Below are 13587 nucleotides of genomic sequence, written 5' to 3' on the forward strand. Positions count from 1 at the left end.
GGCTAGAGCTGGATTGTGGGTGGTCTGCCTGACACAAGGCCAGATAGTCTCAGAAGTGTCCAGGCTACACAGAGCTTCCCTAATCTCAATTCTGCCTCACAACCATCTTCCTTACCACCACCTCCTCAATCCTCAGGTACACCAAAGAGCAGATGCTCCAAGATACAGTCATTGCCCAGCTCCTTTGGAGCCCAAAGCCTCTGCTCAACTTTGATGCAAGTGGCTTTAATTGCTGTACAACTCTCCTTCCACATCCACAAGATAACAGGAGGAGCCACTTGTCACCAGCAGTGCAGTACTGTCAAGTATGTGAAAAGCACAATGATATAGATGAGATACATTATTGTGCTAAACGACCTTGAAATAAACCTGCAGTGGTAACACTACTCCATTAAAAACATGGAATTTGTACTGACTATATATGAAAGCATAAGTTGCCACTTCATACCAAGTGCTATGTGGCACAGTGGGAATTACAGCCTGAAACACAGTTTAATCCTCAAATGCAAATATATGTGTTCAGTTGTCAGATAGTAAAAAACCTGTTTAAAGACAGTATGATCTACAGCTAAAAGCAACTACTCCAGCAGCCCAGTCACTGTGTCACACTTGATCTGCAGTCATGCTTTTAGAAATTTGTCTCCAAAGAAATCCAATCCAAAATTTCAATATACAAAACCCCAGAGGTAATTCTCTGAGATTTTTCATTGTTCTGCACAGTTCCCAAGTTAGAAACTTCTTTAAGGAAAACTACATGTAAATGCAGCAGGCTTTCCTAACAGATAAGTAAGAAATAAAAATGCTCAAGTAATGCTCTGATTACTACGAAGTAGAAAGCTACTTGCCAAATCAATACAAAACCTAAAACATGCTGCATAATAGAGATGAACAATGATATTAGTAGAGGCCAGCTTTCTTCTGAGACTTGAGAATTTACATTTCTAAAACATGGAAAACTCATTCTTCTCTTGATGTGATAATTTACTGCATGATGTGTTCAATATTAATACATGTAGAAAATTTAATATATGGAATATTAGAAAATATTAGAAAAAATACTGAAGGAACAAGTCAATGCAGTGGTTATTAAGAAGAATAGCTGGGTTGAGTAGTGTTACTGGTTCTTTGCTACAGTGATCAAGTCAACTGTATGCCTGATAAAAGCTTTAGAGACTGAAGTTGAAGACTGCTTTTGGAAAAAATAACATGGAAGACTGGAGCTAAATGAAAGGAAAGATTATTCTGTGATTGATTTCAATACATGTATTAAGTGACTTGGTCTAGATCTGTATTCAGTGATAATTTGCAAACTAATGTAATATTCTAAACCCCTTCAAATTCAATTTCAAATAAACCACAGCAAAGAAGGGTCTTGGTTTTTGAAGAAGCTGTTAAGACTGGGTAACATTTTGAAGTTACAATGTGAAACTATCCAGCATACAGCACCCAACCCTGTGCTTACTGCTGTACCACCTACAAGGGTGGATACAGAATGTAATGACATTGGGCAGGTTTTGCCTTGCACTTAAATCTATAAGTTTACCTGAAATGAACTAGGTGAAAATATAAATCTCATATGAATGTAAGTAGGCAACGGTGAGTTTTAAAACAGTTCTGTCAAAGGATACAAAAATCCATACAGGACAATCGCAGTTTCGTGTTGCTAAAGCAAAGAAAGGCTCAGAACTTTCCATGATGAGCTCAGTCTGGAATATGATCCAAATCCATGCAAATCTAAGGGAAAAAAATATGAACCTGGATGCACTTTAATTAAACATTACCAGATGGCCTGTATATAGTGCACAAATTTTTGTCAGCCCTTGTTCTAACTGCAATTCAAACATGGAAAGCAGAAAATCTACCATCCCCACAGTTCTGTATTTCCTTGGTAGAGAAATATGGAAATGATCCTTAAGAAGTACATCCAAAACATATTTGGAAATTTTCTTATTTAACAGTTGTTTCAAAAAGTTACAATGATTCGGACTGTCGAGTGGTGATAACAGCCCATCGTGCATTACAAAACCACAGGAGATCCATAAATGGGGAAGTCTAAGCTAATCATCTCCAACGCAGGGGAAGGGGAACAAAGTTCAGGCCAACTTTATTCTGCCAACTGCAAGACATTCCAGCCGTCTGAACTGTTTACAAAGCAGAAATCTAGTTGATATAGGTTATCCCAAATGACATAAATCATTGAAGTATTTATTTTTAAATGAATAATTGCAAAACTATATCCATGGGAAGTTAAGATAAGTATTTATAGTGCATACAGTTCTTTGAAAGAGCTCCCCAGCTAGGCAGTCTGTCATGAGTACCAAATGCATCATGATTAATCCACAGTCAAAGACAGTAATTGCAAGTTATGTACCTCTTCGAAGTTATAATAGGGCTGCTATCTGGGCATTAGCTTTCTTTTAGCAGAGAGGCCCTAAAGGTACAAGTAGCAAATTGGATGTAATGTTTCCATGGCTAAAGATCAGATTAATAGTTTCACTACCTAAAATAATTGGGTTTTTCCTCTAAACATTCTTCTTCACTTCTCTACCATCATTGCTAGCCAGAACTTTTAAAGTAGTTTCTAAAAATAAAATCCTGATGTTCACTATTTTGTTCACGCACGAGATCTATAAGCCAAGCCAGACTGCCATTCTTCACTCTATTTTAGTTTGCTTCTGAATACAGATTTTTTTTCCTAAGAGTAAAAACACCCATAGTGAGATTTTGACTTTCTTTAATTTAAAGATTGTATTACAGAAAAGTTTAAGTAAGGAATCCTTATAAGGATTAACTCTTGACATAATATATTGCCAAGATACAGTGTAGCTGCAAGGGCTCTATGTGAACCTTCATATAAGTTGCTTTCTTACATACACAGTCGCTGAACAACAAAAATGGTATTTACCATTTGTAAGAGAAGACAGTGGTATTTAAACAGTCCTTTTACCAGTGTGTTCTGGTTTTCCCAAATTAGAAACACGCCATATTAAAACTGTAAAATCCTATTATACAGAAAGTTGATAGAGATGAATTTTCTAAAGATTGCAACTGATGAAACATTAAAATGAAAACTAAGGAGTGTTGATTATGTAGAATGGTTTCTCTTTTACTGGCAGGTCAAATATACTAGAAACGTACAAATATTTTTTATAATCTAATTCCAGATGAACTCAAAACACTGAAGTAACATACACAGGCTAAGAGAATTCAATACTGTTTCAAGGCACTTACTGAATCTCCATGACTAGATGAAAACCAGAACAAATTAGGTCTGACAATTAAACAGTATATAATATAAAAATAACCTTTTGCTTACAATTTACAAAATGTATTACAATCTTTATCTCTGCTAACCTGCATTTCTGGCTGTCTGTGTCCAGCAATTTTTGTAAAAAACCCCAGAAACTATTTTCTAAAACTTCAGGGCAAATAATTTACAAATAAGGTACACAAAAATTTAGATCATGCAGAGATTTCTTACATCTTCTGTTAATATTTTATGATTGCAACTTTATCAAATTATATACTTACTTGCCCTGTACATATACAAAATAATGCATACATGGTAATCAAACGTTAGCAAAAAGTAGTCCATAAACACAATCTGTCAAAAGTATTACTATATTAACATATGTCTACAAGCAGCGTGTAACAGGGTTAAAAGACGTTAAGGCAATAATACTTGAAGTTACAAAATAAATCATATGTAATACTTTCTCCTAAGTGTAATAAGGCAGGTAGATGGCCCCAGCAAAAAGTTAAGTTGTAATACTGGAATCCACTGTTGTGAACAATGTTTAAAGTTTTGCATGGGATGTACTGTAAGAGTGTACCATTTGGTAGTTAGATCTACACTGCTCTGTGTTAGTTGCCTCCCCGAAAAGTGGAATACTATTTTTCTAGTTCTCAGTGGCACTTGAGTTTTCCAGTATAATTTATTGATAGTATGTCCATTGGTTCTTGGATCATGTCCATTCTGAAGGTGGCTCTCTTGGTCCTCTGGGCTTTCCACAGCGGTTACCAAAACCTAAGGAAAGAAGAAATGTTTTTAATACTTCTGTCCACTCAGACAACGCAGTCTCACAAATGTTGGCAGCAGTCAGAAGGATCAGTGTAAGACATGCTCCAGCTCTTATTATGCAAGAGGTTTATTCTCAGGGCTAGAAAATGTCTTTGTAGTATTAGGAACTCTAAAAGCACTATGGCCCCAGGAAATACAAATTCTTCATGTTTGTATCTAATTACAGTTCATTATTTAAACCTCACTTGGAAAAGTACTTTTCAGTAAATACGGTATTACATACAGCCTTTGTTATCATTTATTGATTTTTTTTTCCTTCTCTGCATACCAAAGCAGTTTTCTTGGGTATTATTTCTGAAAGTTTCCAGAGCTCTACAGAAATCATATCCCATTTGAATAATTCCATATTTCATACACTCTAAAAAAACGAAGAATGACTGAATCTCTCATTCTGGGGAAAAATCTCTTTCAGCAATGCTGAAGAGACAAGGCAGGCTTATTTGGCTGGGTTCTGCACCTCAGCAAGTTGGAGGGAGATAGTAGTAGCAGCTCTCCAAACTAGTACTGCTAATGAATCTTCCGTTTAAATCATCTAGTCATTATGTTTTGAATGAACTGTAATTACCAATATTTGTTACTTCTGCAGGCAATTCTGAAATTTGACCTCTTGTATCAGTGGAACCAGAAAAAGAAATCTGAGGTAAAATGTCAGTTGGTGTTTTGTTGCTTCTTTCAGGGCGATCTGGAAAACACACACACACCCACCCCTTACTGTAACATTCATTTAGTCAGCACTGTGTGAATGCTATTTTTAAGTAAAGCTCAGTCCAGACCACAACTTGCATCAAATATTATTTTAAAAAAATATTTAAAAGCCAATTTCTCATATTTTAAAAAACATACTTCAAAATTGTTTATGAAGCAGATGTTCAATGACAGTGACAAATTTCTGTTCGCCAGATATGGATTTTTTTTTTAAAGTTTGTACGGATATTTAAAATCCCATCTAGCACCTTTTTATAGCAAGAGCTCACAGTACCGTTTAATACATCAATATAAATGCATCTGTTCATGATCTTTCTAAACTAAAGGTGGTTAAGAAGACATGATGGGTAACTCTGTGTTGCATTACTTGTATAACCGCCCTATGAGCATATCTGTAATATTTCTGAAAAAATCATTTATTTTAAAAAAAATCTACACACAGCTCCAAATGGACTGTACAAGCCCATTCCAGCATAAGCAGAAGCGACATGGCAGACACAAGCTTACAGCTGAAGCAGCTTGCTGCAAAGTTAAACATCAGCTGATAGCCTATACTTCTTACTGAAGCCTTTTCAGAAGATCAAAAACCTAAACACTGGTAAATATGCAACATACATATATATCATACATATATATATACACACACACACATATCACTGCTGAATTTATTTCAGGTTTACTCCTGTCTTTATGAAGTTAAAGAAATTAATTCACCAACTTTTACAATTTCTATTGCAATAACATGGGAAGTTTCTAACTAAGCCAAAAAAATGTTGTCATTATAATATCCATTTAAATTTTGTATTTTTGGTCTTCATTATTTTAGCACACCCAAAGTTTAACATAAAATTAGACTTGTAACTTGCTTCCTCAGAAAACCTTAGAAGCTTTAAAAACAGAAAGCCTTCCAGAAATACCAGTGTTTTGGCAATATACTTAGATATCTTCAGGGCAAAAGCCAAGTTCAGGAAAATTTTTGTTCGGTAGGAAAAATGTATTTTTTTAAAAAAATAATTTCCATCACTTACCAGGTAGTATAGGTGAAGTTGTTTTCAAACCCTGTTAATAAGAAATATTTAAAATAATTCTATAAAATGCTTCCAAAATACTAAAAGAACACCAAAAATTTAAGATGATGAAAACTTCTTAAAAAATATACATCAGTGGAAATATCTACTTGCTTCTGCATTTCTGACCTGCTATAACATGACAAAACATGTTACAGTAGTTAATAAAGAATTTACTATCAGAACCTTACTTAATATTTAATAAAAAGTTAAAGTAGCCACATTACAAATTATTTGCAAAATTAGGTAGGTTAGTTCTCATACTAAATTTACAGTCCCCGGAAATTCACATCTACCTTTTTCGTCACATTTTTAAGTGGTGCGTAAAGGTGGCTGTAAAGTATATTGGGGATGCACAAAAAAAGGCATGAATATAAAGAGGATTTATATGCTTTTGAAGTTTTGCCAGCTGTTCACGCTGGATGACTTTAAGCAACCAGTAGACTGATGTGAAAAGTGCAATCTGATGGGCAGAAAAGGGTTTGTTTAAAATAAATATGGATATAAGGAAAAATTTTATCAAGCAGTTAAACAGGCTGCCCACAGACAATATGAGATCTCCATCTCGGGAGGTTTTCAAGAGCCAACTGGATAAAGCCCTGAGCAGCCTGGTCTGAGTCCCTGCTTCATGCAGCAGGTTAGACTAAGAGACCGCAATTCTCCTCCAGCTTGAATTAGCCTATGATCAATTAAGGGCAGAGATCAAGCTCCATAAAAGCAGCATATTTACACACTTAAAGCCATATTTTAAGGTATATTAAGGATGACTTTTACAAATATTGCTGAACTTAGAAAATCAGGCAGTTTTCTGGGAAAGAAAACATGCTCTTAACACATCAGTTCAGCAGCTCAGGGAGAAGAAAAACTGGCCAGTTGTAGATGATCAACAGCTGTAACTTTTCAGAAGTATGTATTTTGGTTTTTGTTGTAGCTTCCAAGCGAACTAGAAATGACTGATTAGTACAGACTTGTCTCCTATACTTACTATAGAGACTGTTTGTTCAGGGAGATGCTGATCACGCAATATGCTCCACTCGGACTGTGCGATCATAACTGGCTTCTGCAAGGGTGTGCCTAGGAAAAATTAAATCAAACTCAACATACTTGAGTTCTCTCCATGATGAGGCATTAGAACACAGCATTAGAAATGTGCTATAAAGGAACTTTTTTTTAAATTAAATGCTTGTAAAAACATTAATCTCTCTTTACATGAAGAGCTTTCAAGGCAAGGGAAAACAACATAATTCAAGACACAAGACTGCAGTGTTTGTATCGTGATGTTCCTTTCCTTCATTTGGGTGTTCCTAATCAATAGGAAAACTAGCTTCTTTTTCAATGATGTTTTAAAAATTTTGTTACCCCAGCTGTGCAGTAATAGTAGATCTGAAAAAGACTTACTAAGTAAACAAAACACACAAGTTAGGACAGATATATCTGTCCTTTACTGACACCATGCAAAAACACAATCAAAATTGAAGTGTTTTTAGTGACTCCAGCCCCAAAGAATTTTTATTTTTTTTATTTAAAGAAAAAACTTTGTTTCTTGTGTACTTGCAGAAAAGCAGCAAGTCCACAGTATCCAAAGAAAGGATCACTTTGACTCTGAACTACCTATGCTTATGATACTCAACGGACATATTTACAAAACTTCGATGTTTTTATGCTGAAAGTATCTGTATGAACTACCTTGGCCAAAAATTTTTCAGTTTCATAAAGTGACACTAAACCCTCAGTAAATAACTAGGTTTTTTGGAAGATACCAAACATCAACCTAATTTATCACTTCAATTAATCTTTTTTGTATTCTGCCATTACTAGCTTGAGGAATGAAATATGAAGATATAAGCACATCATTTTTAAGTGTCAGTTTTCTCTTTCAGTTATCTGATACAGGCAAAGAGTAAACTATGTAAACTTAAATAAACTGGGCTTGTTCATTAGACGCAGTGCAGTATGAAATGTCATCATCTTTGCCCAAGAAAGGAGAATCAGATAAGCACTGTTCATGTGTTCTCCCAGGCCCTACCTGGGAGTAGCAGGAAACTAAAATAGCTGGGGAATCCCCTAACTGTACTGCATTTCCCCACTGTATCTCATCTCCATACCCTTCAGATTGAAAACCAGCTCCACTGAAAACAATATTGAAGTCTCCAATGTACTTAAATACCAGGTAACAGCATGCTTAGTCAGAAAATGAGAAATACTTTGACTGTGTTCAAGGGCTTGTGAAAGTTAAACCTCAAAATAAGCCATTACACATGCTAGATTTCATTCCATTTTACAATTTGCTCCAACAATTTAAGATTAACCAAAAAGCAGGTGCATTCAAATATAATACTGAAATGCGTTTCACATTTTATCCCCAATTATCACAAAACATTAAGAACTCACTCTGTTCACTTGCTAATACAAATGATTCTGGTGTTCTTTCTGGGAGCGGGGGAGAGGAATCTTCACTAGTATCAGCATCTAAATCAAATACAACATTTAGATAAGTTAAAACATATTTAAATTTTCCTCCTACATTTTTAGAAGTTGATCTCTTGATATGGGAGATCATCCTAAACTTGGTATTAAATTTAAAGCAAAAGGAAAATTTGCTCTAAATATAAAACATTTTGGTTTACCATACTAACGTCTTGGAAGCAACTTCATGCTAACAATGCTACCTTCACATTAAGGGGGTAGGATCAGTTTGCGTGTTATGAGAGGAAAAAAAAAAAAGTAAAATACATTTTCAGTCTGAATAATTTGGAGGAAAAAAGCCCTCAACAACTCCAATGAATACATTTTCTTCATTCTTTCAGAAACAAAAGATAAGTAGAATTAACAGTCTGCACTGGAATGGTACCATTTGCTTGTTGAACAAGTAACTTGCCAGTAACTGCAACCCCAGTAGTTACTGTAATTTAATTGCAGTTCAATTAGATGTCTATTTGCAGCCACTGCAAGTGAGTTAAGCTCATTACAACACATTGACTTCTTGAACTCTTCTACAGATACCAGTAACTACACAGTTGGTGCCTACTAGCTGCACCACTGATGAACCTCCCTAACTATGGTAAGAAGCATGTTGCAAATATATATGAGCTCTTCAGCTGTGCTGATGAGCAGTGATTTTTGTCTTTTCTTAAGTGGCCCTAACCATCCTTCCAAAGTCAATACAGCACAGCTAGATTGCATGGTGCAAGGACATTAAGCAACACTGCTTTTCAGGACTGCATTGTGTGACAGTAAGTTCGAGGAAGCTCCACATTAACCACTTCTCTAAAGCCCCAAATCTCAGTTTTGCTTCCCAAGTCCATCTCCGGGCCCACCCAGGCTGGCTCGCACACCACTGATATAAACTAGTTAAAACAGTCTAGCACAAGGTTTACTAGCCAGAAGGGTAAATAAGAGCCAGAGGAGATGGATACGGTCAGTGCCAGTGGCACATCCTGTCCTCAGCCTGTTCCCTCGCGCCTCTCGGGAGTGTACTAACACAAGCTGTTCTGGCAGCAAAAGCCCCACTCCAGCCTGCTGAGGAACTTGGAGTAGAAATTAAAGGTTTAAAACAATTCAAAGTAGCTGCTGCCATAAGAAGTCTCATCTGACAACTGTATTCTACACAGGATTCATAAAAAGATGAAAACACATTTTTCAACTACTGAAGCCATGAAGTTTGCTCTGCCAACATGCCACCAGCAGGAACAGGAACTCCATCCCATTTTACAAGCCAAATGTGTTCAAAGTGACTTCTCTGACATCAGCTCCATCTCAAGTTTACTATACAGCACAAGAAAACCTTCATTTATTGAAAAAGTCTCTACAAAAATCAGCAAATAAAGTCACTATGGAGTACGCACTAACTGAAAATGAGTTTTGGGGTTTTGTTTTGGGGTTTGTTTTGTTGTTGTGGGGTTGTTGTTGCTGTTTGGGGTTTTTTCTAGCCTCAGGGCACAACTACTTTTCACTTCATTTGAACTAAAAAAAAAAGAATTTAATTATGCGGTAAGACTATGCACACCCAAGTTATGGTTAAGCAACTAGGGTGCTGGTACATTCACTGGCAAGCTTCATTGATGACCATACCCAAATCCCCAGCTTCAAACAGAAGAGTCCGGAACAAGTATGGAAATTAAAAAACCACTCTAAAACATGGTTTAGGATCACTGGTGCAAAGCTATCTAACCCTATATTCTTGAGTTCGAGGTAGATTACAAGACCTGCAACCTGAATATAAAATGGAAAGTGCTCACTATCATACAAAAGGGACCACATACACCCTCAATAACAAGAGATAAATTATAAAAAAACTGATATAAAAATTTTAAGCCATTCCTGTGAAATCAGCAACACACCAGCACCACAAAAGCTGTACTGTTATTTCAGGATTTCCTGATATACAGTTACATGAAACAAATTCTTGAGTGACATTTCTCCCATTTCTTTATTGTATTTATGATATATCACGTATTTTATTTGCATGTTCTTACAACAGCTACATAAAAGAGATGTGAAGAAAGGTAACAATGTTTAAACAGTGATAAACAATGATTGCCCTGGAAAAGAAGGAAAAAAGCCTGGCTAAAGGCAGTGTTGGAAAAATACTACAGCAGGCAAATCTTCCAAAAACAAATCCAAGGAGGACTGCTTGGTATAAACGTTGAAGTAACTATGACATAAAGGGCTTTGCTATGCAAAGCATTTTTAAAGTGTCACAGCATTAAAAACACACGCATAAGTGCAAGAATTGTTTTGTGCATATACATAACACAACAAAATCTACAGAAACGTTTTTAAAGCTGCAAAATAGTTCACATTTCTGAATATATAACTTTTGCTGAAAACTTAGTTCATAAAGCAAGTATTTTCAATGCAGCTGGTTCTGCATCTTGCATCATACACAGAGCACCATTTCACCTCAGAAAGTCATGTAGTCTGCAGAGGCTCCTGAAGCAAGGCCATCACTGTAAGGAGCTCCTAGCACAGGAATCTGCCCCAAATACAAAACTCATGTACTCCTTTCAGCTCCACAACCTTACTACGTGTTTTGTTGGACTTTGCACAGGCAGTTACCAAGGCCTAATTTGTTCTTCCCATCTATGTCCTCCATCTGATCTAAGTGCACCAGCCTGACTGAAATCTGAATCTGCACATTTTAGGACCCTTTTGCCTTCAATAAATGATGTTGTAACTTTTTGCAGAAGCAATCTTACAAACTTTCCTTGCTCAAAGAATTCCAAAAAGCAGTAAAAGATTAAAAGCGATCGAATAATTTTCAAAGCACTACTAAAGCAGAAGTTAGATTTTTAGATGAACAGCAATGTTATTTTGTCTCCCCCGGCCACATACAGAAAAAAAGGAAAGCGGGGCTAAATATTTACAATGCTATTAAAATGCAGGAGCAACTTCAAAGACTGATACAGTGCAAGAGGTTACATCTACATTTTTACCATCAACCAGTAAGCACGAATTTGATGTGTGTTTGGACAAGCCTGTTTAAAATACTTTGACTACCCAAAACTGCCATTATTGGCATTACTGTCTATAAGACACTTCCATGAAACCGGACATGGAGAAAAAAAATACGCCAACGAATAACACAGAAACCTGCAATTAAGAATGCATTCATACCTCACAATAAAGCTTTTGAAGCAGCTTATCAAGGTCTGTAGTACCTTGTAACAGACATAGCTCACATGCAAACCAAAAACCGGAAGAGTTACAGCCTTTCTGAAGCTGCCATACTGCACTGTTTAAATTTACATTTAGAAAATTCCACTGTAAAGAAATTTGTTGTCCAACTCTACAGATGCAATCAGGTTAAAGAGTAGCACTTGTGAACCACGATGAAACCTACCTTTGCCATCTTCAGAACATGTTACAGCTGTTAAGTCTTGCCTAGCAATAGACATTGGCAATACTTTTCTGGCAGAAATGTTTTCAGTATTCGTGGCAGCAGAAAATGTGGCACTTGCGGTTGAAACATTAGATGCGCTTTTGCTCATGGCTCCATCAACGTTCATCTCATCTGTGTCAGAATCATCTGAATGAAGAGGATTAGTAAAACAGAGGGGTGCTCGAACGGAAATAGTATTATGATCAACATTATCACTGGAAGGATGTTCAACTGTGGTGTTTGATACCAGAGACAGAGTTTTAACACCATGACATAAGATGTCTGAAGACATGTCTTCAGATACTGACGTACGCAGTGCATTTTCAGGCCCACGCAGTGACCACGTGGCATGTCCCTTTTCTGTCAGAGGCAGACGATCTGGTCTTGGTGGAGTATCAGAAACCTGCTGACTCTGCAAACTTTCTGGTGAAGTTATTAAGGCTGTGTTAGACTGTGGCACGCTGAAATCCATACACGAGTTTTGAGAAGCACCTATAAATGAATCCCCTGAAATCTGTTCCTGTGGTTTAAAGCTCTTATCAATTACACAGGATGACACAGGCTTCATTTTAATTGCATGTCCCCTGTTCAACAGGGAGTTCCCATCAAAGCTTCGTGGTCCCTCCTGAAGAGGTACCTTCCTGATCTCAAAACTTAAGTTGCGCTCCAGCCTTTTCTCTGCACATTCACTGGGTTCATTCCTCCCTGAATGTTCTGTTGACTTATTATAATTCTCGTTGAGGTCTGTTGAATGCTCTGACGAAACCATGTGCAAAACTGGCTTTGGATGGTATCTATCATTGTCCTGCCACACAGTAGTGACTGTTGGATAAGCTGATGGGGGAGATGGTGTTAAGATTGGCGGTACTGGCTGAGGCTCTGGAGGCTGCAAGATTTCTTCTTTAGCGTCTCCTTCTACAAGGCAACTGCAAAAAAACCCAAAATAATTCTGTAAGTTTTCTGTATTTTGACAATATTTAAGACATCTATCCATCTCTCTCTGCAGTAGTAATGCTTTCATGCCAATATTGAACTCCAATCAGCGTTTTCACTGCATACAGACAATAGTTATAAAATATGACTACTGGGGTAGGCAAGAATTAAGTCAACACACTCAAAACGTCTTTCCAAATATCACAGACACATGAATGCAGGCCACAACTAATCCTCATTGATAGTTCAAAGATTGCTCACATCCTTTCCGAGAAGTATTTTTTCAAAGACTCTGTAAGAAAGGCCCTCTTGTGGCAGGATTTCAGTACTTTTTTTTTTGCTTGCTTCATTCTTAAGAAGTGGCTCAGAGGAACATGACATGGAATTCAATTTTCAATAAAGCCAAGAAAAATTTCTTTCAGAAAAAAAAAAATTGCAGCCTACTTAATACCAAATATCTTCCTTTATTTTTATTTTTCTGCACATACCTAAGAGGATTTTATTTTTATATTTGTGTATTTAATAGTTCCTCCATAGTTGTAAGGCTGATGATGCAGACCAAATTTAGCTGACACGAGGTGCACATTATATAAAAACCATTCACAGTAGAATATATGATCCACATTACAGTGCATATTAGCGAGACCACAGCACTTATTATTACAGTGGTCATGGTTTAACCCCAGCCAGCAACTAAGCACCACATAGCCGCTCACTCTCTTCCCCTGCCAGTAGGATGGGGGGGTGCGGGGAGGGGTGGGGGGTGGGGAGAGAACTGCAAGGGTAAAAGTGACAAAACTCATGGGTTGAGATAAGAACAGTTTAATAATTGAAATAACAGTAACAACAATAACAATAATAATGTAACAAAAAAGAAAATAACAAAAAAAAAAGAGAAATAAAACCCAAGAAAGACAAGC

At 36.6% G+C, this 13587-nt stretch overlaps 1 protein-coding gene across 3 annotated transcripts in view; it reads right to left on the minus strand.

The window, feature by feature from the left end:
• Nucleotides 1-2717: 2717 nt before the first annotated feature.
• PTPN12 (protein tyrosine phosphatase non-receptor type 12) overlaps nt 2718-13587 on the minus strand; it is an 83461-nt gene continuing 72591 nt past the window's right edge. For 2 of the 3 annotated variants that reach the window (XM_049813709.1, XM_049813711.1), the window contains 6 exons: nt 11696-12660; nt 8245-8322; nt 6839-6927; nt 5815-5845; nt 4647-4763; nt 2718-4027 (listed from right to left, as the gene is read on the minus strand). In XM_049813709.1, coding sequence (XP_049669666.1) covers nt 3966-4027; nt 4647-4763; nt 5815-5845; nt 6839-6927; nt 8245-8322; nt 11696-12660 — 1342 coding nt within the window. In that variant the 3' untranslated portion in view covers nt 2718-3965. The remainder of the gene's footprint in view (nt 4028-4646; nt 4764-5814; nt 5846-6838; nt 6928-8244; nt 8323-11695; nt 12661-13587) is intronic. The other variant, XM_049813710.1, reaches the window with a different exon arrangement.

The sequence above is a fragment of the Accipiter gentilis genome, chromosome 11 (assembly GCF_929443795.1).
Source record: "Accipiter gentilis chromosome 11, bAccGen1.1, whole genome shotgun sequence".
NCBI lineage: Eukaryota > Metazoa > Chordata > Aves > Accipitriformes > Accipitridae > Astur > Astur gentilis.